Source organism: Theropithecus gelada, chromosome 12 (genome assembly GCF_003255815.1).
Source record: "Theropithecus gelada isolate Dixy chromosome 12, Tgel_1.0, whole genome shotgun sequence".
In the NCBI taxonomy this organism is placed as follows: Eukaryota; Metazoa; Chordata; class Mammalia; order Primates; family Cercopithecidae; genus Theropithecus; species Theropithecus gelada.
The window spans coordinates 14,078,974-14,106,711 of record NC_037680.1 but is presented as its reverse complement, the minus strand read 5'-3'; the positions used below and the strand labels follow the sequence as shown (position 1 = coordinate 14,106,711).

Below are 27,738 nucleotides of genomic sequence, written 5' to 3'. Positions count from 1 at the left end.
TACCCCCATGCTGCCTTGGCAAGCCAACTGCACTCCTTTGTCCCAACACGCAGTGCAACGGATTGCGAAGAGGTCTCCTCCAACCCCAAGCAGCTACGTCGCCCCGGGGAAGAGAGAAGGCGGGAAAGTCCAAGAGAGGAGAAACCGAGGCCCGCGCTTATGTGGGTATTTTAGTGACCAGTCTGCGGTTACAGCCGAGCAAAGTTTAACGGGCTGTTAGGAGAATGGGCAGAAGTCGCAGTTGGGACGAAACTGAAGAGAGCTGGCATTCGCCCGGGCCTACAGCCAGCCACCTGGTAACCCCAGACCCCGCCCCCAGAGCCAATCCAGCGAAAACTACCGGGAATTCCCTCCAACTCCAGGAAAACTCCTGGAGGGGCGGGGCAAGAGTGGGAGGAGACCCCGCGCGCGACCGCCGGCGCTTCGGGATCTCGAGATAGCCGCAGCTCTCGCGATCTTTCCGGAGCCGCCCCTCCACGCGGAGTCCAGGCGCTTGTGCTGAGACCCGAGGGTCGGGAGGGCGGAGACTGGGAGGGAGGGAGAAGCCACTTTGGCCTGCCGTACGGAAGCCTACGAGGGAGGGTGGTGTCCACTGCCCAGTTCTGTGTCCCGATGCCCAGCGCCAGCGCCAGCCGCAAGAGTCAGGAGAAGCCGCGGGAGATCATGGACGCGGCGGAAGTGGGTTTCCTCCTTTCCCTGGGCCTGGGAGGACAGACCCCTGGGCCGGACCGCGCCGAGGGAGGGAGGAGGGGGAGCGGGGCCCTCGGGGTCCTTATCAGCACGTTCTCCTCAGGCTGCGAGCATGGGGTCCGGGCGCCTAGAGCCCTTACCCCAGCAGAGGGACCAGACCCTCTCCGGACCGCGTTTCTCGCGGGGTCACCTGGGAGTTTGGCCTACTAGAAGCGTGTCCCCCGGGTGGGGAGGACGGGAAGAACCAGCCGCCCCGGAAGTAGGAGCGCGGCGTCACACTTGAGCCTCTCTGGGTTAGGCACGTCCTGCACGTAATGCACAATCCGTCGGAAAATTTTAATAAGCACTAGTAATCGATATGTACTCAGCCCTCGTGTTCCTGATGCTTTAGCAAGTAATGACAGTACTTAGCAAAACCATCTGCCAATATGTTTAATGACCATTTCCCATGTGACAGCTTTAAAGAGCACATGTCATTTTTATTTACTTTCTCCCTCTCAGTGACCCGGTAAGGTAAGTAACAGGAGTTACTGAGAATGCGTTTGAGGTGAAGTGACCCCAAATCACGTGGATAATTCATAACACCCAGTGATCCTTCGGTGCTTTTCAGAAATCAAAGTTTGAAACCATCCTACAAGTTATGTGTGTTGTAGTACTGTTAAGCCTTAATTTCCGCCTGGCTCCGTAATTTTTCTATAAGGAGTTCTGAATTTGTGGTAAGCAACATGAGAAATAGGTCATCTTAGAATACTACATGAGGAAGAGTCACTGAAATATTAATAGTACTCCTTAGAATGAATGCAACTTTTATGTCTTCTAACAGTTTAATCTTATGTTGCCCTCAGGCTTCATTGTGTGACTGTATCTCTCTCCTCTTTCCAGGGTTATCTTTTTCTTTAAATTGTTCAGAAAGCACCTTAAACATGTCTGGTTTTATTTTGGTGTAAACACAAAATCCAGCATCCTCCTGATCTAAAGGAGAGGATTCCAACAGGTAGCTGTAAAGTGACAGAAACTTAATTGTTTCATACAGATATTAAGTTACCTTGTAAAAATCTAGGACAATTATTTTTGTGTATTCTTAATCTGGTTAATTACATGAACTATCAGTGTACCCTTACAGATAGTATAGGTCTAGATACAAGGTAGACATTGTGGCAGAGTTATGCCATTTTATAGCTAGAAGAATCTTAGATCATTTTAGAGGTAAAGTAAGATTGACATAAAGGCCACTTATCTATTTAATAAGTATATTTTGTTAACAGATTGGACCCTAGGTCTCCTGTTTCCTGTTCCTAACTCTAATCTGTAACAAGAAATTTGATATATTGTCAGTGTCAAACCCCTGTAACCTGGTATCCTGAAGCTGGTTTTTAGAAACAGGAAACTGGTGAATTTTTTGATGATGTTTTACAAAAGGAAAAGTTGTAGTTAGCTTATACCCAGCATCTCCAGTTTCTAAAAACTGTGGACATCTGGTGCTCAGAAAGCTTACCCAAAACGTTGGTTCTCTTTGAACATTTCTTCCTGTAATAGGAAGTTAATAAAACTGTGGTACTTCATCCTACTCCCTTCACAGGAAATTTATGTCCCTGCTTTGAAGTAGTTTCGTCTTTTCGAAGAAGGTAGTTAAGATGTGTTGTACATATGTGTAAATTTTATCTTACAATGTTATTAAGTATGATAAATCCATCTAGGAGTGGTGATCTTCAAAACTAACCAGAAACTAAGTACTTTTCTGTTTTCTATAGAGTACATATGTAAACAAATGACAGATTTCCACATTATAAAACTACTGACTTTCTGAATTAATAGAATCATCCTGAAAGTTAAATTCATTGTTATATTCTATTATTTGCATTGGTGTGTTTACTGTGCTCTTAGTGTTTACATAAAAAGTCATGATGCAAAAATTTTTTGTAGGATTATGCTAAAGAGAGATATGGAATATCTTCAATGATACAATCACAAGAAAAACCAGGTTAGTAGCTATGTGACAATAAATAAAGCTTTTTGCTGTCTAATTCCGGGAAAGCTCTTCATGAAGTTTTAAGTAAGGTTGGCATAAATCTGAAGGTATAATTCTGAAAAGCTTAAATGCCATTAATAATCCAAGTAGATGTCAACCCTGTGTAAACATTGTCAGTTTAGGGTTCCAACTCTAGAAAAGGAAAAAAAATGTTATTAAGTGTCGTAGGTTAAATGGTATGTTTTAAATGGTAGATTATATTTTTTAAATATTCCTAAATGATTAGGTAAGATTCAGCCATTGTCTAGGAGATAGGAGAGTGGCCAATAATAACTGCGTTCATCACATGTATCCTTTTTGCATGCTTTAATATTACTTCCCCTAACCCCCACAACTTTACTTCTCTGTTTTCAGCTATTATTTATTCCTATTTTGCTTGACTCTTCCCAAACATTTGTATTTTCACTTATTCTCTACAGCATCCTTGAAAACTAAGGAACCAAAGTTGAAAGATAAGAAACTTGACTTAAACATAATCTGCCGGACCTGGGATTAGAATCAAAGGCCATCTGACCCTAGAGTCCATGGGTCCTTCCATCTTACATCTTCTCTGGCTCTTATGGCAGTACTACGATTGGAGTTTTAAAGCCTCCACCCCCACTCCATTTTGTTTACTCTTAGCTTTAGTGTCTGGGAATGAAATTAATTATTCTTAGACCCCACTCTATCTTTTCTCATAACTGCTCTTTTTTGTTAGTGTATGTTGGCATCTTTATTTTTCTTTTTTGTTTTGTTTTGTTTTGGAGACAGAGGCTGGCTCTGTCTCCCAGGATGGAGTGCAGTGGCATGATCTCGGCTCACTTCAACCTCCGCCTCCCAAGTTCCTGCGATTCTTCTGCCGCAGCCTACTGAGAAGCTGGGACTACAGGCACATGCCACCACGCCTGGCTTATTTTTTGTATTTTAGTAGAAATGAGGTTTCACTATGTTGCCCAGGCTGATCTGGAACTCCTGAGCTCAGGCAGTCCACCCATCTCAGCCTCCCAAAGTGCTAGAATTACATGTGTGAGCCACCGCGCCTGGCCTTATATTTCTTTGAAATTGACCTGATTCTTGTTTCTCTCAGACCTGTAGATTTTTTATTTATAAATGTTTGCCTTTCTTTTACTTCTATATTATATATGTAATTTCAGCAGATTTATCTTACTCAAGTATTTGGCTGTCTTTTTTCTTTTGGTAGACACTTCAAATTACGTCTCTCACTCTTTGGTGCAGTAATTGTAGACCTTTACATTCTTGCCCACTGGAAGCACTGCTTCCAATTTAGAGGGCTGCCTATGAATATTATGCTTTGGAAATAAAACACCTCTAGGTTAATTTTATTGTTACATTTGATTTACCACATGATCACAAAATCACTTTTCCTTCCCAACCTTGTTGGGAAAGAATACAATAAACGACCAGAATTCAGAGACTGAGTTGGGAGGATCACTTGAGCCCAGGAATTTGAAACTAGACTGGGAAACATAGTGAGACCCCGTCTTTACAGAAAATTTAAAAATTAGCTAGGCATGGTGGCACACACCTTTTATTCCAGCTGCTCAGGAGGCTGAGCCTCACTTGAGCCTGTGAGGTCAAGGCTGTGGTGAGCCACGATCACACCACTGGACTCCAGCCTGGGCAACAGAGTGAGACCCTGTCTCAAAACAAAAACAAAAAAACCCCAAAATTGCTTAAAATCATTTCCAAAACATAAAGATGAAATAAAACAGTTGAGTACAAGTTGAGTATCCCTTAGCCAAAATGCTTGAGACCACAAAAGTGTTTTGTACTTAATTTTTTTTTGAATTTTGGAATATTTGCATTGTATTTACCACTTGAGCATCCCTACTCTGAAAATCCAAAATCCTCCAATGAGCATCTCCTTTGAACATCATGTCAGCACTCAGAAAGTTTTGGATTTGGGAGCGTTTCAGGTTTTTGGGTTAGGAATGCTCAAACTACATAAAATAGACTATGAGCAGTAGAGTGTAGGGGATGACATTCCTCTGCCAGGGCAAACCGGAGGAGACACTTGAGACTTTGTTTTCAGGTTAGGTGTCTTTCTCAACTGTACTTCCTTGAGCTATAGCACAAAGAACCTCACTGGAGTTTCAGTCTTTAACATAGGCCCAAAGCAGCCATTAACTAATTGCTGTTCCTCTTTTGCTTGCAAATCCACACTGTTGTGTTCTTCCACTTACCAATTCCCCCCAACCAGAGAGAAAGATAACCTATGTATGTAATATGGTTATAGTAATATAACAATAAAATTCTACCTTTGGTTTTACCTCTGCAAAAATCCCAATACTTTGCTCAAGGTAGTTTCCTTTCTCATCTGCTTCCATTTCTCCACATTAATCACTCTGATGCCCATGGCTCTTGAAAGTGCAGTTTTCGAACTGAAATCCTGCTACCATTGCTTGTTGCCTGTTAGCCAATCACTGGTGTGAGTATGGCATGGGCTTCAGGCATGTTCGATGTATTAAAGGTTGAGAACCCCTATACTAATTAATTGCCATGCCACAAGAAAGAAGAGCCATTACCCTTTTTCTTTTCCAAAGTGCTATTACAGTTTTCCTAATTATCACATATCTCTTAGATTTATGCTTTTCTCTTTTGTTTGATTTTGAGTTGTGATTGCTTAGTTAGCCATTGCGTTTTCAGTCTTGGCATTTTCAAATCTGCCTTTTAAAAATCTTCTGCTGATGTGTCTGTCTTTTCTCTTTCACACTTTCTTTTGCCTGAGTTTACACAGCAGACTTGAAAGTTGGCTTAACTCATCAAGTCTATTGGCAGTGTTTTGCAGAAATCCTCTTATGATACCAGTGGCTTTAAAATTCCTCTTTCATTCTCTTTGCTTTTGGCTATGAGAACCATGTTATTTATTCTCCTGTAAATCAGATTCTCTCTGCAGCTGCATCTTTTCTTCAATAGGCAAATTATAAATACATTTAGACAAATTTGGTAAGACACACAGTATTTATACTATGACTTCATTTTATGTCTCAAAAGGTATTCTTGATATTGTAATGTCATGTCTATTGCTATGTTTAATTTAACTAATACTTAAATGTTTTTCTCTAATCAAATGATTGCATTTAGAAGAGTAGCAAAAATGATTGTTGAATGTTGCATTGTGTACACATCTTTACATAATAGTTATTTTGTAGCTTTTTTCCTGTTTAGGAACTCTAGATGAATGTAGTATTTTGTTTAGTATTAGGAGCATAGTAGTTGGGGCTCCTTACAGCCAAAAGGCTCGATAGGAAAATGTATGAGATGACATCAAGCATGATTGGATCTTGGGGCTCAGGAAGCATCTGCAGGCCTTTCTGTCTCCACCTTTTGACTCTGTTCCCTTTAGGATATTGGTCTCCTTCTCAAATCCTGCATACGTAGCAGGAAAGGTGAAAGCTGCAACCCTGGGCCTGTACCATCTTAGCGCAGCAATCCCAGGAAAGAGAGCTTCATTCCCAGCATCGGTATATTTAGTCCCAGAGAAAGACTTTGATTAGCTCAGTTAGAGTCACTGTGTCCTGGGAAATAGGATACTGAAACTGTCCAGACTTGGCAGAGACTAGCTGACTTAGGTACTGTGGCAGGCAGGCAAAAGTTCCATGTCCTAGGCAAGATAGGATGTGTTTGGGCTTATAAGTCATTGAAGTGTTCAGATTTGCATTTTGAAACTGACTTCGAAGGAGACTGAATTAGAAGGGGACGCAGGGATTGCAGTTAGGAAGCTATTGCTATAGTTTATGCAGGAGATAATAGCTTGGTTTAGTATGGCGGCAGTGAAGATGGTAGAGAATTAGACGGATTTTAGAAATAAGTTTAGAAAGCACAGTTCACAAAACTTGAGGCAAATTGCATATGGAACTTGATAGAGAAGACAGCGTTGTCAAAGATTGAGAATTATTCAAGATGGTTCCAAGTACTTATGTTAGCTGTCAGAAATAATTATGATCTCTTTGTAAATTCTGAATTTAAAAATTATTTTACTATATAAAAATTGTTTACTGTTATTGCAGATCGAGTTTTGGTTCGGGTTAGAGACTTGACAATACAAAAAGCTGATGAAGTTGTTTGGGTCCGTGCAAGAGTTCATACAAGCAGAGCTAAAGGTAGGATTGATTTAATTATTAAAGCTCTTTCGGTAAGGACTCTGAATTTTTTGTCTCACATATTCCTGACAGACCAAAGTAAATCTTTAAAAACAAGACAAAAACATGTAACTGTTTTCTTTCTTAAAGGTCCCTGTGAAGTATTAACCCATGGTTAATCAATTTTAGATTCCTGTAAGACATCCTTACAAATAATTTGACCCTAAAGACTAATGAAATCTAAGACTTCAAGCTACTTTTCTAGCATCGCTCTAAAGTTTAATTATTTTCAGCTGGAGAAGGAGTACTAAAAAAAAATGGAAAAAAATAAAAGTAAAGTTTTAATTATTTAAGTGAAGAGTGTTTTTGAGAAACTTCCCACTTGTTAATATTTTTATATTTGTAATTAGATGAGGAGAGAAGTGAGTGAACGATAAGACTGGGCAATTCAATACAGTAACCACTGATCACGTGCGGCTATTTACATTTAAATTCAATAATTCCATCACACTAGCTGTATTTCAAGAGCTTAATGACCACATGTGGCTAACGGCTCCCATTTTGGACAGACAGCACAAATACAGAATATTCTCATCATGGAAAGTTCTTTCAGACAGTGCTAAAAATTTAGCCTCAACAGCAGAGAAGAACATTAGGATCATTTAGACAGACCTCTGTTTCTTATAGAAAATTGGCCTACTATAGTGTTCAGAATTGTCTAGAAATATCAATTGACACATTAGTTTATAACTTTATACTTTTCATACTTTTTCACATTTGATCTTCCCTACAAGTTGTGAAGTAGGCAGAACAAACATTCCTGTTCCACTTTATAAATGAGGAAACAGGTTCAAAATGAAGCTACTTACCCGAAGTCTCATAGTAATTGGTGGAATATAAACAGAAGCTAGAAGCTTTCTAAGACACCTCCGTCTCTTTAGCAGAGTTCTTTGCTTCTATAGTATTTAATATGTCCCATGACACAGCATTTTTTATTGTGTTTTATAATATTTTTTATTGTAGGTTTAAAACATGCCCATCTGTTTAAAAATTCTACTTTGCCTCTATAGTATTTAATATGTCTCATGATTATAGCATTTCTTTTCTTTTTTCTTTTTTTTTTTTTTTGAGACGGAGTCTTGCTCTGTCACCCAGGCTAGAGTGCCGTGGTACAGTGTCAGCTCACTGCAACCTCCGCCTCCAGGGTTTGAGTGATTCTCCTGTCTCAGCCTCCCAAGTAGCTGGGATTACAGGCATGCGGCACCATGCTGGCCAATCTTTGTATTTTTAGTAGAGACAGGGTTTCACCATGCTGGCCAGGCTGATCTTGAACTCCCAACCTCTGGAGATCCTCCCACCTTGGCCTCCCAAAGTGCTGGGATTACAGGCATGAGTCACCACGCCCAGCCAATAGAGCATTTCTTAATTGTGTTTTATAATATTTTTTATTGTAGAATTAATACATGCCCATTATTTTTAAAATTCCAGCACTTTATACATATATTTCACTCTTAGGGCCACCACTGTTAAGAGTTTGTCTATTCTTTCAATATCCTCCCCTGATCAATACTGATAGACTTTGAGAAGAGTACTGGTGGAGTTCTAAATTTTCAGATAATGTTGATTTGCCTTCCTGAAAGGTTGGGCCACTTATTCTGCCAATAGTCACATTGTATTATAATCCTTCATTTACTCATCTCTCTCCCGTTATACTGGGAGCCTTTGTTCTGTCCAAATTGGGCACTTTGTTTCCTAAACATAGTAATTTAACAAATTAAAAGATAGAATGCATGCTACAAGTAAGCCTGAACCAAGACTATTTCCCTTCATACCCATCCCTTTATTTTATGACTACCATGTCTCTTTCTTCTCAGCACTTAAAACACGTGAGTGAGTGATACTTCCCAGTGGTTATGAATAAGACCTTTTCAGTGAGACAGATCTGTGTTTGAATCCTGGATTTGTGCTTACAATCTGTTCAGGCAAATTGCATAACCTTTCCAATCCTCAGTGTCTTCTCTTAAAACAAGTATATATTAATACCTGGCTTATAAGATGTTATGTAGTAATGTTTTATAAAGTATTTAGCTCTATGCTTGGTGCAGTGTAAGCCTTCAATAATTGAGTCATGTTAATGAGCATGACAGTTACTTGCCTTCCATTGTAGTTTTTTATGTGTCTTATTTCCTGTTGTCAGCTCTTAGAAGGTGCTACTGCTTATTTTCTTGCTTTGTTTGGTACACAACACATAATAAGAAACCTACCGAATAATAGATGAATAAAATAGATGTTTTATACACAAATAATAGAGCATTGTCTTCTGGGTCTTATTCTTGCTGTCCAGTAGCTTGCTCTAATTGAGATCAGCACGTAAGTAGGAAACATCACAGAAGTGAAAAAATATACAGGTTGAGTATCCCTTATCCAGAATACTTCGGACTGGAAGTGTTTTGGATTTTTGATTTTTTTTTTTTTGTTTTTTTTGGAATATCTGCATTACTGGCTGAGCATCCCAAATCTGAAATCTAAAATGCTCCAATAAACATTTTTTTTTTTTGAGGGTCATGTCAGCATTCAAAAAGGTTTTGGATTTTGAAACATTGCAGATTTTCAGATTTGAGAATGTTGTTCCTATACCATCTTCTAGTGGTTTGTTTTTTTTTTTTTCCATTTGTGACAAATTATTTCAGTCTCTTAATTGATAGTGCCTCCTGCCTTAAAACCCGAAACAAATTGCAAGGTGTAAGGACTTTATTGATGATACGAGCTAATGATGGTGGGCGGATAGGGAGAGTTTATGAGTGTCAATGTTATGAAGAGACTGAAAGGTTTAAAACTTTCTTAAGAGTTTTTAATTTAGGAATTTCATAGCACTTTTTATTTGTGTATTAACTGTTATTCTGTCTCAAAAAAAATAAATTATTTATGGGTATTGGGGAATTTTGGAGGAGCTAAATGGAAATAACCTTTTTCCTTTTAACTGAAAACTAATGCACTATTTTAAAACTCAAACAGCACAAAAACTAAAGAATAAAGCAGAAACTGTAATTCACTTGTTCTCCCAAGGGAATAAAAACACTGCGAAAGTTTGAAATGATAGAAATTGCTTTAAACAAAAATTGATACTTTTTCTTTTACAAAAATGAGTTCATATGCTATATCAGTATTTTATGTAGCTCTACATGATCATTTACAATATTTTTAATTTGCAAAATAGAAAAATTTGTTCTAGATTATAAAAGTAATCATTTTTTGTAAAATACTCAAGCATTATAGAATTAAATCAGGTATAAAGTGGAAAACTGACTGTAATCCTTCTTTGCAGATTTGTGGGGGGTTTTTGGTTTGTTTGTTTGAGGTGGAGTCTCGCCCTGTCACTCAGGCTAGAGTGCAGTGAGGCGATCTCAGCTCATTGGAACCTCCACCTCCTGGGTTGAAGTGATTCTCGTGCCTCAGCCTCCCAAGTAGCTGGGATTACAGGCACCTGCCACCACATCCAGCTAATTTTTATATTTCTAGTAGAGATGGGGGTTTTTTTTTGTTTTTTTGTGTTTTTTTTGAGTCAGGGTCTTGTTCTGTCACCCAGGCTGCAGTGCAGTGGTGTGATCTCTGCAACCTCCGCCTCCTGGTGTCCAGAGATTCTCATGCCTCAGCTCCCAATTAGCTAGTACTACAGGCAGGCGCCACCATGCCCAGCTGATTTTTGTAGTTTTAGTAGAGATGAGGGTCTCACCATGTTGGCCAGGGTGGTCTCAAACTCCTGACCTCAGGTGATCTGCCTACCTCCCAAAGTGCTGGGATTACAGGCTTCAGGCACCGTGCCCGGCCTCATTTGTTTTTTGGGGGAAGTTGAGGGTCAGTATGAGTGTATATGTGTGTTTGAACTAAAATTTTTATAATAATCTGTATTATTTTAAAACCTGCACTTGTCTTTATCTTTTGGACATCTTTTCATGTCGGTGCGTGTAGTACTGCTGCATCATTGTTTTTTAATGGTTTCATAGTATTCCATAGTATGGCTATATTTATTTACTTATATTTTTCCCATTTGTGTAAAGTTCAGGTTTATCCATTGTTGCTTTAATTTGTGTTTCACTCATTGGTTAGATTAAACTTCTTTTCCTGATATGTTAACTATTTTGAACTTCTTTTGTATATTGTTTGTTCTTGTCCTGTTTGTATTTTTATTAAAATAGAACAAATAATTTTCTCCAAGTCTGTTTGCATTTCAGTTTTTTGAGGGGAAGAGAGGCGTTACAACTAATGATTATTATGTCATTTTCTTTCAGATGTTTGTATCTCATTTCTTGTTGTTTCTCCTTGCAATACTAGTAGGTTCTCTAGTACTTCAGGGATTCATACAATGAAGAATTTTTGAAAGAGTGGAAATTCAAGTTCTAAATGAATTATTTTGACTTTAGGGTTCTACATAAAATGTCATCAGAAAATAAATGGCAGAGTTTTAAAAAGTAGATTAAAAGTAGTTATTTTCTCATCCAAGTTTTCTGTTTGTCAGTAGGAGATGTTGAATTTTATTAGAACTTTTTCTAGAATTTCTTCCCTTCAAAATATAATTGTGTTATTTAGTGTATATGTAGAGAGGTTCATTATACTATTCACTCTGCTTTTGTGTTTGTTGGAAATTTTCTGTGTAATAAAATAAATTTTAATATAGTTGATCCTCATTATTCGTGGATTGTGTATTTGCAAATTCACCTACTGGCTAAAATGTATTTATAACCCCAGTGTGAACACTTGCGGCACTTCTGTGGTCATTCTTGGTGATGCCAGACCTGTATGTGTGCAGAGTGGCAGAATATTTGCATCATCCAGTACACACATTCCCAATTAAAGTCAAACACAGTAATGCTCTGCCTTCTTCTTTCAGCTCTCATACTGTAAACAAGCGTCCCTTTCACAGTCTGTTTAATGCCACATTTATGCCTTTTTAAAAAGACTTTTAAAAAATGTATGTGGGTACATAGTAGGTGTATATATTTATGAGATACATGAAATATTTTGAAACAGGCATGCAATGTGTAATAATCACATCATAGAAAATTGGGTATTCATCCCCTCAAGCATTTATTCTTTGTGTTACATACAATCCAGTTATATTCTTTTAGTCATTTTTATTTTTTAAATTTTATTTATTTATTTATTTGGGACAAGGTCTGGCTCTATGGCCCAGGCTGGAGTGCAGCTATGTGATCTCCACTCACTGCACCTCCGACTCCCAGACTCAAGCCGTCCTCCCACAGCCTCCTGAGTAGCTGGGACTACAGGCACATGTTACCACGCCTGGCTAATTTTTTTTTTTTCTTTTTTGTAAAGATGGGGTTTTGCCATGTTGCCCAGGCTGGTCTGAAACTCATGAGCTCAAGCAATCCATCCACCTCGGCCTCCCAAACTGCTTGGATTACAACTATGAGCCACCACAACAGTCAGTCATTCTTTTAGTTATTTTTAAATGCACAATTATTATTGGCCATAGTCCCTCTGTTCTGCTATCAAATACTAGGTCTTATTCATTCTTTTTTTTTTTTTTGGTACCCATTAATATCCCCAGGACCCCCCACCTTCAACCCCTATTACCCTTCCCAGCCTCTGGTAACTATCTTTCTGTTCTCTATCTCCATGAGTTCAATTGTTTTGATTTTTAGATTCCACAAGTAAGTGAGAATATGTGATTTTGGTCTTTCTGTGCCTGGCTTATTTCACTTAAAATGACCTCTAGTTCCATCCATGTTGTTGCAGATGTTAGGATCTCATTCTTTTTTATGGCTGAATAGTACTCCATTTTGAATATGTACCACATTTTCTTTATCCATTCATCTGTTGATGGATACTTAGGTTGCTTCCAAATCTTGGCTGTTGTGAACGGTGCTGCAGTAAACATGAGAGTGCAGATATCTCTTCGATACACTGATTTCCTTTCTTTTGGGTATGTACCCAACAGTGCGATTGCTGGATCATGTGGTAACTCTATTTTTAGTTTTTTGAGGAACCTCCAAACTGTTCTACATAGTGATTGTACTAATCTGCATTCCCGCCAGCAGTGTACCAGGGTTCTCCTTCCTCCACATCCTCACCAGCATTTGTTATTTGACTTTTTGATGTAAGCCTTTTTAACTAGAGGGAGATGATACCTCATTGTAGTTTTAATTTGCATTCCTCTGAAGATCAGTGGTGATGAGCACTTTTTCAGATGCCTGTTTGTCATTTGTATGTCTTCTTTTCAGAAATGTCTAAATCTTTTGCCCATTTTTAAATTGTATTAGATTTTTTTCCTATAGAGTTGCTTGAGCACCTTATGTATGCTAGTTAGTAATTCCTCATCAGATGGGTAGTTTGTAAATACTTTCTCCCATTCTGTGGGTTGTTTCTTCACTTTGTTGATTGTTACCTTTACTGTGCAGAAGCTTTTTAACTTGATGTGATCCCATTTGTCCATTTCTATTTCAGTTACCTGTGCTTGTGGAGTATTACTCGAGAAATTTTTGCCGAGACCAGTGCCCTAGAGAGTTTCCCCAATGTTTTATTGTAGTAGTTTTGTAGTTTGAAGTCTTAGATTTAAGTCTTCAATTCATTGTGATTTGATTTTTATGTAAGGTAAGAGATGGGATCAAGTTTTAGTCTTTTGTATATGGATATCCAGTTTTCCCAGTTTTCTCTTCTGTTTATTGAAAAGACTGTATTTTCCCCAATGTGTGTTATTGACACCTTTGTCAAAAATGAGTTTACTGTAGATGTGTGGATCTGCTTCTGAACTCTCTGTTCTGTTCCACTGGTCTGTGTGTCTGTTTTTTTGCCAGTACCATGTTGTTTTGGTTACTATGGCTCTGTAGTGTAATTTGAAGTTAAGTAGTGTGATTCCTCCAGTTTTATTATTTTTGCTCAGCATAGTTTTGGCTATTCTAGGTCTTTTGTGATTCCATGTAAATTTTAGGATTTTGTTTTTCTATTTCTGTGGAGAATATCTTTGGCATTTTGATAGGGATTGCACTGAATATGTAGATTACTTTTAGTTGTATGGACATTTTAACAATATTGATTCTTTCAATCCATGAACATGGAATATCTTTCCATTTTTTGTGTTTCCTCTTCACTGTCTTTCAATAGTGTTCCATAGTTTTTAGAGATCTTTCACTTCTTTGGTTAATTCCTAGGTATTTAATTTTATTTGTGGTTATTGTATATGGACTTCTTAAAATTTCTTTCTCACATTGTTCACTATTGGCGTATAAAAATGCTACTGACATTTATATGTTGATTTTGTATCCTTCAACTTTACTGATTACTGAATTTATCAGTTTTGATAGGTTTTGCTGGAGTCTTTAGGTTTTTCCAAATATAAGATCATATCTACAGAAGATAATTTTACTTCTTCCTTTCCAGTTTGGATACCCTTTGTTTCTTTCTCTTATCTGATTGCTCTAAGATTTCTAGTCCTGTGTTGAATAACAGTGGTGAAAGTGGGCATCCTTGTCGTGTTCCAGATCTAAGAGAAAAGGATTTCAGTTTTTCCCCATTCAGCACAATACTAGCTGTGTGCCTGTCTTATATGGCTTTTATTATGTTGAGGGATGTTCCTTCTATGCCCAGTTTTTTGGGGGTTTTTATCATGAAGGGATTTGAACTTTTTCAACTGCTTTTTTAGCATCAGTTGGAAATGATCATATGGTTTTTGTCCTTCATCCTGTTGATATGATGTATTACACTGATTGATTTGTATATGTTGAACGTCCTTACATCCCTGAGATAAATCCCGCTTGGTCATGATGAATGATCTTTTTAATGTATTGTTGAATTTGGTTTGCTAGTATTTTGTTGAGGCGTCAGTATTTATCAGAGATAGTGGTCTGTAGTTTTCTTTTTCTGATGTGTTTTTGGTTTTGGTGCCAGTGTAATACTGGCCTCTTAAAATTAGTTAAGAAATATTTTCTCTTCCTGTGTTTTTTGGAACAGTTTGAGTAGGATTGGTGTGAGTCCTTTAAATGTTTAGTAGAATTCAGCAGTAAAACCATCAGGTCCTGGGCTTTTCTTTATTGGGAGACTTTTTATTACAGCTTTAATCTTGTTATTTGTTACTGGTCTGCTCAGGTTTTGGAGTTCTTCATGGTTCAATCTTGGTAGGTTGTATGTGTCTAGAAATGCCCTTTTCTTCTAGATTTTCTGACTTATTGGCATATAGTTGCTCATATAGCCACTAATAATCTTTTGAATTTCTGTGATATCAGTTGTAATGTCTCCTTTTTCGTCTCAGTTTTACTTATTTAGATCTTTTCTCTTTTTTCCTTAGTCTGGGTAAATGCTTGTCAGTTTTGTTTATCTTTTCAAAAACCCAGCTTTTTGTTTCATTGATCTTTTATATTGTTTCCTTCATTTCAAATTCATTTATTTCTGCTGTGATCTTTATTATTTCTTCTCCTAATTTTGGGTTCAGTTTACACTTTTCTAGTTCTTTAAGATGCATTGTTAGGTTATTTGAGGTTCTTTTTTTAGGTAGATACTTATAGGTATAATTTTCCTCTTAGTACTGCTTTCACTGTGTCCCATATGTTTTGGCATGTTGTTTCCATTATGATTTGTTTCAAGAAATTTTTTGATTTCCTCAGTTTCTTCATTGACCCACTGGTCATCCCAGAGCATATTGTTTAATTTTAATGTTCTGTGTTTATGTAGTTTCCAGAATTTCTCATTATCAGTTTGTAGTGTTATTCCATTGTAGTCCACGAAGATGCTTAATGGGCTCTGTTTGCTTGTTTGTTTGTTTGTTTTTTTGAGACGTGATCTCACTGTGTTACCCAGGCTAGAGTATAGTGGTTATTCACAGATGTGATTGTAGTGCACTGCAGCCTCCAACTCTTGGCCTCATACAATCCTCCCATCTCACCCTCCCAAGTAGCTGGAACTATAGTCATGCACCACTGTGCCCAGTTTGCTTTTGCCTTTTAAAATGGCCCCCAAGTATGGTTCTCAAATGTTTCTAAAGTTGCAAGCACAAGAAGACTATGCTGTTCCCTTAAGGAGAAAATACCTGTGTTTAGATATGCTTTGTTTAGGCATGAATTACAGTGTCCTTGGCTATGAGTTGTGTTAATGACTCAATAATACATATTAAGGTATCTTTAAACAGAAACACACACAAAAAAAGGTTATGTATTAATCAGTTGGCAAAAATGTTGTGACCATAAGCGTGAAGAAACCTAACCCTAAACTTCCCTCAGGAGCAATGATTCAGTATGCCCTAATTCAGTATTGTGGCAGCTTTGTAGAACATAACTTCTATAAATAACGAGAATCAACTTTATGTAATTGTAGTGATTTACAATAATGTATTTTATAATGTTGAACTATTTTTATTTGGCAAAGGTGCAAGTGACTTTTTTTAGTGTAGTGCTTGTTTAACTTACTTTTTGTGGAATTTTGCATCTATAATCTGGTTTTCATGGTTTTTAACTGGAAAATCCTGTTTTTAAGTTATAATACTTATGTAAGTTACTCAAATAATACATTAATACTTTCACGTGAATCTTGAAAAGAATACAGAAATAATGATACTCCCTTTTTTCTTCTATACTACCTATCCTCTGCCCCAACCTTTTCTATTCATTCTTTTTTTATTATTCATTCTATTTGTTCAGTATCTTTCCAAATCTTTGTAATGCGTGTATGCACGCATACATACACACACACACAGTTTGTTTTATTTTGGGTGTGTGTATGTTTAATATGCCTTGTTATACTTTACGTATTATTTTTCAACTTTTAAAAATAATTAACTGTTTCTTGGAAACCCTTCCATGATAAGTAGTTATAGATCTACACGAGGTAGTATTTCTCCAAGATGGGTATGTAGAAATGAAATTGCTGGGCTAAAGGGCATGCATATGCATTTTTTAAATTTCTAATATTAGATCATCCTCCGAAGAGGTTGTATTCAAATACATTCCCACAGTACCACTTTCTCCACATCCTTGCTGCCATAGTTTCATTATTTTTCCCCTGCAAAACTCTTACTGAAACTTAATGCCAGTCAGACACAGTGGCTCACATGTGTAATCCCAGCACCTTTAGAGGCTGAGGCAGGCAGATCACTTGAACCCAGGAGTTCAAGACCAGCCTGGCCAACATGGTGAAACCCCATCTCTACTAAAAATACAAAAAATGGCTGGACATCATGGCGCACGCCTGTAATCCCAGCTACCCGGGAGGCTGAGGCATGAGAATCACTTGAACCGGGAGGCAAAGGTTGCAGTGAGCTGAAATTGCACCACTGCGCTCCAGCCTGGACGACAGAGTGAGGCTGTGTCTCAAAAAAAAAAAGAAAAAAAAAAGCTTAATCCCCAGTGTGGCATTGTTGAAAGGGGAGGCCTTTAAGAGGTGATTAGGTCATGAGGGCTCTCCCCCCATGAATGGATTATCACAGGAGTGGCATTAGTGACTTTAAAAGGAGACCTAAACTAGCACACTCAGCTTCTCACCTTGATGCCCTCTGCCACCTTAGGACTCTGCAGAGTCCCCACCAGCAAGAAGGCACTTACAAGTTGTGTCCCTTCGACTTTGGACTTCCCAGCCTCCAGAACTTTAAAAAAAATAAGTTTGTTTCCGTATAAATTACCCAATTTCAGATATTCGGTTATAAGCAACAGAAAACGTACTGAGACACTTGTCAGTAGTGATTGTAAGTGTTTTTTATTTCTGCCAACGTAGACGATCTTTATTTGAATTTTTTGAAACAGAGACTTGCTGTTGCCCAGGCTGGAGTGCAGTGGTTTGACATCAGCTCACTGCAACCTCTACCTGCTGGGTTCAAGCGATTCTCTTGCCTTAGCCTCCCAAGTAGACTACAGGTGTGCGCCACCACATCCAGCTAATTTTTATATTTTTAGTAGTGTCGGGGTTTCACCATGTTGGCCATGCTGGTCTTCAACTCCTGACCTCAGGTGATCCACCCACCTTGGCCTTCCAAAGTGCTGGGATTACAGATGTGAGCCACTGCCCCTGGCCATAGATTGTCTTTAAGAATAGAATCTTGTGCTCTGAATTTGCAAAAACCCTGATTGCTAGTACCCTCTTCTTCCTATATCTTATGTACGAAAAATCATATCAATAAATATGACTTACTTGGGATCGTTTGTGTGCTTTAACCCCAGGAGTAATAACATTAAAGCTGGGCTTGAAGGAGCAACTCATAGTGGCAATTTCCAGTAGAGCAAAGCCCTGAGAAACTATGAATAAGGAAATGGAAGTGTCAAAATCCTAGTGTCAAGAGTATGACAATTAGAATCCTGTAATGCAAAAATAAGAGTCTCTTCATTTTTTTTTTTTTTTAAAGCCTGTATATTTTTTCCTTAAGGGCAGTGTTTCAGACATTTTTTAAAATAGAAATCGGATTTCTTATAGTAGGTTTATATATAACATCCCTAAAGTGAAGTGTTTTAAATAGGAGCAATGATAAATTTCTTACCTTAATGATATGCTTAAAATTAGTGTTTTTCAAGCGTGAAACATATGAGCTTAAGTCTGCATATTGAAAGAGTAATTGGAATGTCTGTCGTTCCTTTCAAGTTTTACACATACCACTTGGAAGGCACCGGCACAAAATAATTATTTCGACACTATTCTTGCTAAAAACTTACACTTCCAAAATAACTTCAACTTAAATCTATGCAGGAACTTTTCAGGGGAAATAATAAGTAGAAAAAACTTTAGAATGTTTAGATCTTTGTTGTTTTAATCCCTAATTGATTAATACAAATGATGAAGGAAAATATTAATGTTGGATATTAGGAAGTTAAGGTACATTATCTAAATAATGAATCCGGGGGCTTAGCAAGCTAAAAGTCAGCAATCAAAATGCAGCACAAAGTTTTAAGTGTTAAGAATTTGAATTTAAAATATCAAAAGATAGACCAGGCCTGTAATCCCAACACTTTGGGAGGCTGAGGCAGGTGGATCACTTGAAGTCAGGAGTTCGAGACCAGCCTCGCCAACGTGGCGAAACTCCATCTCTATTTAAAAAATTAAAAATTAGTTAGGCGTGGTGGTGCATGCTTGTAATCCCAACTACTCAGGAGACTGAGGCAGGAGAATCCCTTGAACCCAGGAGGCAGAGATTGCAGTGAGCTGAGATCGTGCCATTACTTTCCAGCCTGGACAACAGAGCAAGACTCTTGTCTCAACAAAACAAAAACAAATAAAATATCAAAAGATAGTTTGTTCAGCTGTTTTGAACACTGACTTTTCTATAAACTGTCTTTTGTGTTGGAAAGTTCCAAGAAGAAAGATGAATAATATTTAGCAGTTGATTAATCTGCCCTCTAAAGTTCATGTACCAGCTTTTGAAGTGAGAACTTTTTACTAAACCGAGGAATTATGTATTTGCTTCTTAAAATAAAAAGTAATGTATGGGTATGGTAAAAATAAAAATTCCAGTAGTAGAAAAACATACGGAAGTAGAGGTCTCACAATTCTATCTCCTCCATCTCACAACAGTCTCTTCCCTGCAAAATAGCTGCTGTTTTTTCTTGTGTGTTCTTGCAGGAAAAAAAAAATATACATTTACAGACATGACCATATTTTTTGTTTTTTTAATTTGCACAAAAAGGAACATGTACACACTGCTCCTATGTATGTCTCAGCATGTGGAAGGTAGTGCCTTGTACAACATGGAACTAAGGTAATCATGCAGTACAGTGTGTCACCAGCCAGAGCCAAAGAAAGAACCATTTTGTTTCCTAATACATGACAAGAACTTGGTCTCAAAAGTACTTCATAGAGAAGTAGTCTGAGTGGACAGTTTTATTTACCAGGAAGCCAGTACTGACTGTTTTCTTGAGTCCTTTAAAGATCATTTTAAGTGGACCATTAAGGTTCTTGTATTTGAAAGTGCTTTGAACATAGAAAGCTTGGGGACCATAGCATTAGTCACAAGTAGTTCCATTTCAATTTCGTTAACATATATTATGTATTTATTGAGTCAAAGATAACGTTTTTAAGCCTTTTAATGCTTATTGCCAAATTGTTCTGCAGAAGCATTACGCAAGTTTACCCTGCCTTTGGCAAGTTATAAAGGAACAATTTTACCATTTTAATTCTCCCAAGCATTGAGTAATACTCGATTTTATATTTTGTATTTTTTTAATCTTTGCTCATTTGAGAGGTAATCTGTTGTTGTTTGCTTCAACTTGCATTACTTTCATTACCAGTAACATTTTTTCCTTATACTGTATTTACTTACTATGGTTTTCTTCTTTTTCTTCAGATTATCTGTTTTGGTCTATTGTCTGTTTATCTATTGGGATCTCAGTGTTCTTTTCTCAGAAATCTTTAAGATCCTTATGTATTAAAAAGATTAACTTATATAGGTTATATGTCGTTCAGCACTTACTTTTTCTCAGTGTTATTGTTCCTTTGATTTATTTTTGTATATAAATGTTTTTTCATTCTTAAACTTAGGAAGTTCTCCCTTCCTCCATGTTATAGTTTAATATTCAGTTCCATTTTTTACTCAGTTTTTGTATTTGTTGGGGTGTTTATTTAAATTTTGTAATCTCCTGAATTCTCTTTAGAATTAGGATCTCCTTTATCTAATAGGGTCTATTATCAATTTTTTCTTATGTTCTATTGATCTGGTTGTTTTTTGTACTGGCACACTTTTACATACTGTATAGGGTTTTATAAAATAATATCCTCATAGATTGGTCTCTCTACTTCATTCCCTTCCTCCCCCATCTGTTGCCTTTTTTAAATAAGAAAAAATAATTTATAGAATTAAATCTAATAAGCACAGTAAACATTTAAAGGGTATAGTGAACATTCTTCACTTCACTTTTTTTTGGAGATGGAGTCTTGCTCTGTCACCCAGGCTGGAATGCAGTGACACAATCTCAGCTCATTGCAACCTCCGCCTCCTGGGTTCAGGCAATTCTGCAGCCTCAACCTCCCAAGTAGCTGGGATTACAGGCACCTGCCACCACGCCCGGCTAATTTTTGTATTTTTAGTAGAGATGGGGTTTCACCACATTGGCTAACCTAGTCTCGAACTCCTGACCTCAAGTGATCTGCCCACCTTGGCCTCCCAAAGTGCTGAGATTACAGGTGTGAGCCACTGTGACTGGCCTTCACTTATAACCATTGATTTCATTTCTATTCTCTAGCAGGCATACAAATCTTAGGAGGTACATTTGCTCCTATATTTAGCCACCTAAAACTTCCCGAGTTCTACTTCCTGCTTGTGTTTAATTTTGAACTTGGCCAAAGTTCCTTTGCAGCCCTTCCCTTTCTTCTATACCTACCTCTGAGTGTATAGTTCTCTTAAAAATTTTATATTCTGATTAGAAAAGTAGTGCATATTTATTGTAGAAAGTTCAGAAAATACAGAAAAATACAGGGACAGAACAGTTTCCTATAATTTCACCATTCATTGGTAGCCACATTTTGGTGGTGTTTTTCCCTGTATGATCAATCTTATACTTCTTACACAAACAAAATTGGGATTACACATTACATATGGTTTTATCACTGTTTCCTCATGTAATAGTCTATCATGATTTTCTAACAAATACTTACGTTTGTGTTCCCAGCGCCCTGCATAGTTTTTGTATATAGTCATCCAGCTGCGAAACAGGAATGATAATCAGTCATCAAATAAGTAGTCAGTGGTAGTGGTGTTACTAATAATAATCATTAAGGCCGGGCGTGGTGGCTCACACCTGTAATCCCAACACTTTGGGAGGCCGAGGCGGGTGGATCACCTGAGGTCAGGAGTTCGAGACCAGCCTGACTAATATGGTGAAACCCCATCTCTACGAAAAATAAAAAATTAGCCAGGTGTGGTGGCGGGCACTTGTAGTCCCAACTACTCAGGAGGCTGATTCAGGAGAATTGCTTGAACCCGGGAGGTGGAGGTTGCAGTGAGTTCACGCCTGTAATCCCAGCACTTTGGGAAGCTGAGGCAGGTGGATCACCTAAGGTCAGGAGTTCAAGACCAGCCTTGTCAACATGGTGAAACCACATCTCTACTAAAAATACAAAAATTAGCCAGGCCTGGTGGTGTGTGCCTATAATCCCAGCTACTCAGGAGGCTGAGGCAGGAGAATCGCTTGAACCCGGGAGGCAGAAGTTGCAGTGAGCTGAGGTTGCGCCATTGCACTCCAGCCTGGGCAACAAGAGCGAAACTCCATCTCAAAAAAAAAAAAGTCATTAATAGTTAACATTAATTGGGCTCCATCTCAACTTTAAACATCTTATAAAATCCTCATGATTATGGGAGAAAACCCCAAGACTATTACCATCTCCATTTTCCAGATGAAGAACTGAGATATAAAGTGGTTTAATAATTTTCCCACAGGCCCCTTCATAGGAAGTGATAGGATATGATACCAGACCTTTTGATTTCAAAGCCTTTCGGTTTTTTTCTACCAGACACTTAACACTAATTGTTACCCCCTAGTGCTGACCAATAGTCTTTTCCTGTGCTCACCCTTTGTAAGTCCTTTAGAGTTCTCCATTCTTTCTCCAGGGTCTTTGTGTAGGCCTGAAATTCATCACTGGATGGCTTTGTGAGGCAGCTAGGTTGGGTGCTGCTTCTGTCTGCACTGTTAGAGTAGCTAATACATTCTGACTAAATTGTGGCTTAGCCTAGCACTGTCGTATGCACATTATCTTCCATTTCACGGTAACATACTTTTCTAAGTGGGGTAACGTGTGGCTGTGATTTCAATAGTAGTTCCTAGGAAAATGTTATTTTTATTCATCTGCAAGTTTCTCTGTGGTAATAACCTTTGTCCATCCAGTATTTTTTAATTCTTTTGAATTTGTTTCATTAATACAACTTTGTTTTTTAGGATTTTACTTTGTGACTGGATCATCCTCCAAAGGAAAAGGGAAAATTAAGAGTGTTTTTTAGTGGTTAAAAACCTGCCAGTCATATATGACTCCAAAGTAAATAGATTATGTCTGTGTTGATACTTTGTTTGCAACCTGTCTTTTTAAACTTGTGATTGCTATCTGATTTGCATTTCAAAATACTGTATGTTGAAAGTAGTAACTGTAAGACTGCTTGTATTTTTGCTCTCCTTTTTCTTTCTTTTTTTTTTTTTGTTAAGGCCCATTCTAAATGTAAAAGATAATGCTCAGTTTAAAAAACAAAATCTTCTCTTGATGTTTTACAAGACAATCTGATGTGAAAAGTGGTCTTGGAGAGATTAGCCCCTTTTTTATGAGGAAGTATAATTTCCCAGAATTTGATCAGAAACTTAAGAAGGGTCTGTTTTGGAGGAAAAGGGATGTCACAAGGAGACGTAATAAATGATATATATTATGAATAATGTTTTTCAGAAGGTTAAGAATAAGGAGTGACAGTTCTTTATAAAAGGAGGAGGAATAAAGAGGCACAGGATATGTAAAAATAAAACTGGTTATAGGGCTTGAAGAAAATGATCTTTTATAGACAATGTAAGTTATTTGGAGTAAAAAAAAAAAATGTGAGGCTCTTATAAAATATGAAGGACTAGGAAGACGATAAAGGAAAAATGAAGAACGTAGAACATGAAAGGTACTAGCCTGTCAATTTAAATGCTGTTTAAAATGCACTTTGGTAGGAAGAAACTCTGTAGATGGACCACCCCCATAGAGTGTTTGTGTCCTTCTTTTTAAGCACTATGTTAGCACTTTCATGGTTGCAGTATTGAGACTTCCATAGTAGTACAGTGCCTTTGCATGTAGAATATACTAATTATTGAATGAATGTTGAAAGTGATCTTAAGTTACTTGAAATTTGTTTAATCAATGCAATGACAAAATAATTTTCTTGATTTAGAAGTTTTTTTGAAATTGGTGATTTGCCTGTGTTCTTATAACAAGTTAAAAGCATTTCTTGTTACTCATCATAGGAACTTGAGTTTCTTTAAGGGTTGTTAGTTGAGTGTGAGTATTTTGGCTGTGGAAGCCGAATGGATAGGATACACATGTGTGCGTGCCTGATGAGTGTAGTACATTTTGGCCCAGTTTTAAAGTAAAGAGCATTTTCCTTCTTTGTAAAACCTGAAGTTGTGTGTCCTTAATACATTTGTGTTCTTTCTGTCTTTTTTAGGGAAACAGTGCTTCTTAGTCCTACGTCAGCAGCAGTTTAATGTCCAGGCTCTTGTGGCGGTGGGAGACCATGCAAGCAAGCAGATGGTTAAATTTGCTGCCAAGTAAGTAAGCAATTATATCCTGTTGTCAGAATAAACAATGGTGGGAACGGAGACTCCCAGGGGTTTGGACCATTTTCATACATTAACATCAATGCTTCGTTTGTTTAAAAATGTAGTTATTTAAATTGTCAGTTCAGTGTTGCTGAATACATTAAACTTACAAAAGAGAAAATATGGAGCACAGGCTTGAAATTCATTTGGAACTGCTGAAGCAGCACTCTCTACAGACAAGTCACATTTACTTTCAAGTAGAGTAACAAAAAGCCTGGCAGCCTCAACATAGCAGAGCAACTTTATTTTGTTGTGTTTGTTGAACTTCATTTCCTCCCTTCTTCCCTCCCTCCCTGCCTCCCCCAGTTTGAGATTTGCATATTGAGCAACAAGTTTTCTAACCAAAAAATAAAAGTATATAAAATAAAAGAATGTAGTTTGGCAAATGATTTCCTCCAGAAGGAAGTAAAACAAATGTGTTACAACTTTTAGCTTTGACACCAAAAGGGTTTAGGAGAAAAAAGGTAAAACTTACTTTTTCCTCCTGTAAAAGTCTGAGCTGTCTGGCCCAGAGTTCCCGTAGAAGCAGCACATTGTTTTGTTCAGCTTACAGGAGGCGGATATAGAGATAGAAGTGTGGTTGTGCGTGCAGTGGCTCTAAGGTGATGAGAGCTGTTTTACTTGGTAATGGTGATGTGGCTAATTTTGTTTCATGTTTTTTTCAATTTCATCAGAATTTTATTTCCATGATAATGATCTCAGAAAACATGGGAAAATGTATGGTCTTTATGTTTTAAGTAATAAAGTAATTTCATAGGTGTAAGTGTTTTTTAACAAAGAATTCAATCAGAGTAAATGATATATTTTTTCTACTTCTTTTTTAAATCTTTGCTCTTTAGATGCATGCTTTCTAAGATGAGTTAATACAGATGGAATTATGAATTTTGGAATTGGAAAGAAACTTAAAAATTACCTAATTCAATATCCTAATTTAGCTTTCAGCCCTCCCTGACCCTCTAGCACAATGTTACACATATAAAGGATGCTCAGCAGCTGGTTTTGATTTAGGTATTTATCAAAATCAGTTTCATTACATCATAGTAATACCTGCACTCAGGTTTCAGAACTCCAGTGCCATGAATTAAGTCATTGGTGAGATCAGTAGTATTTTAGTACTCCTAGTACAGTAGCCCCACCTCTCCCTATCTCCCTATCCTGCTGCCCAGAGATGACCACTTTTCTTCTGCATGTGTCTTCTGGTAATTAGGTTTGCTTGTTTTGTCTCCTAGTTAGAGTGTGTGCTTGTAGGGTGCATTTGTCTTCCAGCCTTTTAAGGTTAGTGTGTATCCTGTGAAGTCAAACATAAATGAGCTTGGTCCCTAGAAATTTAATCTGCACAGAGAGCCTTCTATAAAAGAAAAAAAGATGGTCCTGGAAACTACAGACATAGATCCTAAATTCTGTTAAATATACTGAAAAATACTGGAAAAAAGTCAACCTCAAATCAACAAACAACTTTTTTAGTTATCGTCTTTTGTATAATTATTTGGTTCTGAAAACTAATACATGAAGCTGACAGTTACATAGAGAATACATTTTTCCTTTAAACTGCATTATAAGCTCAGTGTTATGTTCCTAAAGCTTCCAGTGGAAAAGCCTTTTGAAAATCCTACTTACCCATAATATTCAGTGAGACGCATTCTACTGACAAGTGGACAGTTAATCCATGTGATGTGTTTAGAAGTAGACACATTTAAAGTACTCCACAAATAAGTTATTCTTATTATTTCAGGTCTTCTCAGAAACTCCTGGGGCTTGACTAAGTAACAGCAATTGACTATATCAAATGTCAACCATAGCTTAATAGCTAAAAAGGCTACTTTCAAATGGTCTCCCAGACAGAACTTAGTTCACTAATGCCCTCATAAAATTAAAGAACACCTTTTTATCATTATTTCAATAAGGGCTTTCATCCAATTGGGATGATATACGGGTGATCTTTTTTTTTTTTTTGAGACGGAATTTCACTCTCGTTGCCCAGGCTGGAGTGCAATGGTGTGATCTCAGCTCACCGCAACCTCCACCTTCCAGGTTCAAGCAATTCTCCTGCCCCAGCCTCCTCAGTAGCTGGGATTACAGGCATGTGCCACCACGCCCAGCTACTTTTGTATTTTTGGTAGAGATGGGTTTTCTCCATGTTGGTCAGGCTGATCTTGAACTCCTGACCTCAGGTGATCCACCCACCTTGGCCGCCCAAAGTGCTGGGATTACAGGCATGAGCCACCACGCCCAGCCATGGGTGATCTTTCTTTTAGACAAGGGAAGAATATAGATAATTTAGCCTAGAGTTTGTAATTCCTGAAGTGGAACTCCATAAAGATCTAGATGCAGTTCAGGCTTAACAACTAAATTGTGACTTGAATTTTTTTTTTAAAGCAAAGAACATGTAGCTATTTTTAGTCCTTTTAAAAAATGGACTTTATATAAAGTAGCAATGTGTGGGAAAAGGTTGAGCTGTTGCAAATTATAAACCTTGTCACTGGTTATATGTAAGTGAATGGAGCCAATTTTATACAATAGATTCAACATGTGGTACATAGATAACTATTATTAAACTTTTGGCACTAGTATGTTAAGGAATCAAGCCTGAGTAATTACCAGTAGGTGAGTTAATGGCTTTTGCTATCCTGTGAAAAAGGGAAATTCTTATGGCAAAGACTCGTTGGCAAAAGATGAGTTTTTAGGTTTTGTAGTTGGTTAAGATAATTTTCTTAGGAACATGATTTTATGTTCCAGATGGGTCATTTTGTCCTTTCTGTGTGATGTAACCTGTACTTCTAAGATAGTTCAGAAATCCTGATCCTTGATAAGAGAAGTCCACTTTTAGACTTCAACAAGAACTTTTTAGAACTTTTTTTAGGGAAAAGATGTATGGAGATTTTCTTCGTCTTTTAACTTCCTTTTCCTAAAAATTGTTACTGTGTTTTTTCTAAAATGGGTATGCATTACTCCATTGTGAAAGCAAAAATTAAGATAGCTTTCATACATTTATCTTTGAGGTCACTTGTTTAGGCAGTACCGTTTGGTGAACTGATACTTATAAAAACAAAAATCTAAGGTGTAAGGTTATTATTGAATCATAAAGAGCAATAAAAAGAAATTCCTCTATTTGTTATTAACAGATTAAAACGAGGAAATTTTATAACCCGCTGTGGTCTAACTATATTCACTGTGGTTATTATTATTGTTATTCACTAACTATATTCATTATTGTTGTACCAAACTGAAGAAACTTTAAGTTCACTTGGACTTTCTGTGTTTTGTTGTTGTTGTTTTGAGATGGAGTTTGGCTCTTGTTGCCCAGGCTGGAGTGCAGTGGCACGGTCTCAGGTCATTGCAACCTCCGTTTCCCAGGTTCAAGTGATTCTCCTTCCTCAGCCTCGTAACTGGGATTACAGGTGCCAGCCACCACGCCCGGCTTATTTTTTGTGTTTTTAGTAGAGACGGGATTTCACCTTGTTCGTTGGTCTCGAACTGGTCTTGAACTCCTGACCTCAGGTGGGATCCACCCGCCTCAACCTCCCAAAGTGTTGGGATTACAGGTGTGACTTTCTGTGTTTTTAAGCATGGAAGATAATTGAATTTTCTGATATGATACTGGAAGGACAGCAGTACTAAAATTTCTAAAACATTTGAGAGTAAAGTCTTATGTCTGTCTGTCCACATGAGATTTTAAAGATAT

At 37.5% G+C, this 27,738-nt stretch overlaps 1 protein-coding gene across 2 annotated transcripts in view; it reads left to right on the top strand.

Annotated features, from left to right (window-relative positions):
- Positions 1–396: 396 nt before the first annotated feature.
- Positions 397–27,738, top strand: part of DARS (aspartyl-tRNA synthetase) — an 82,306-nt gene continuing 54,964 nt past the window's right edge. The window contains exons 1-4 of one of the 2 annotated variants that reach the window (XM_025404212.1): positions 403–678; positions 2,614–2,671; positions 6,730–6,822; positions 23,903–24,005. In XM_025404212.1, the coding sequence (XP_025259997.1) occupies positions 613–678; positions 2,614–2,671; positions 6,730–6,822; positions 23,903–24,005 (320 nt within the window). In that variant the 5' untranslated portion in view covers positions 403–612. Of the gene's footprint in view, positions 679–2,613; positions 2,672–6,729; positions 6,823–23,902; positions 24,006–27,738 lie in introns of both variants that reach the window. The other variant, XM_025404213.1, reaches the window with a different exon arrangement.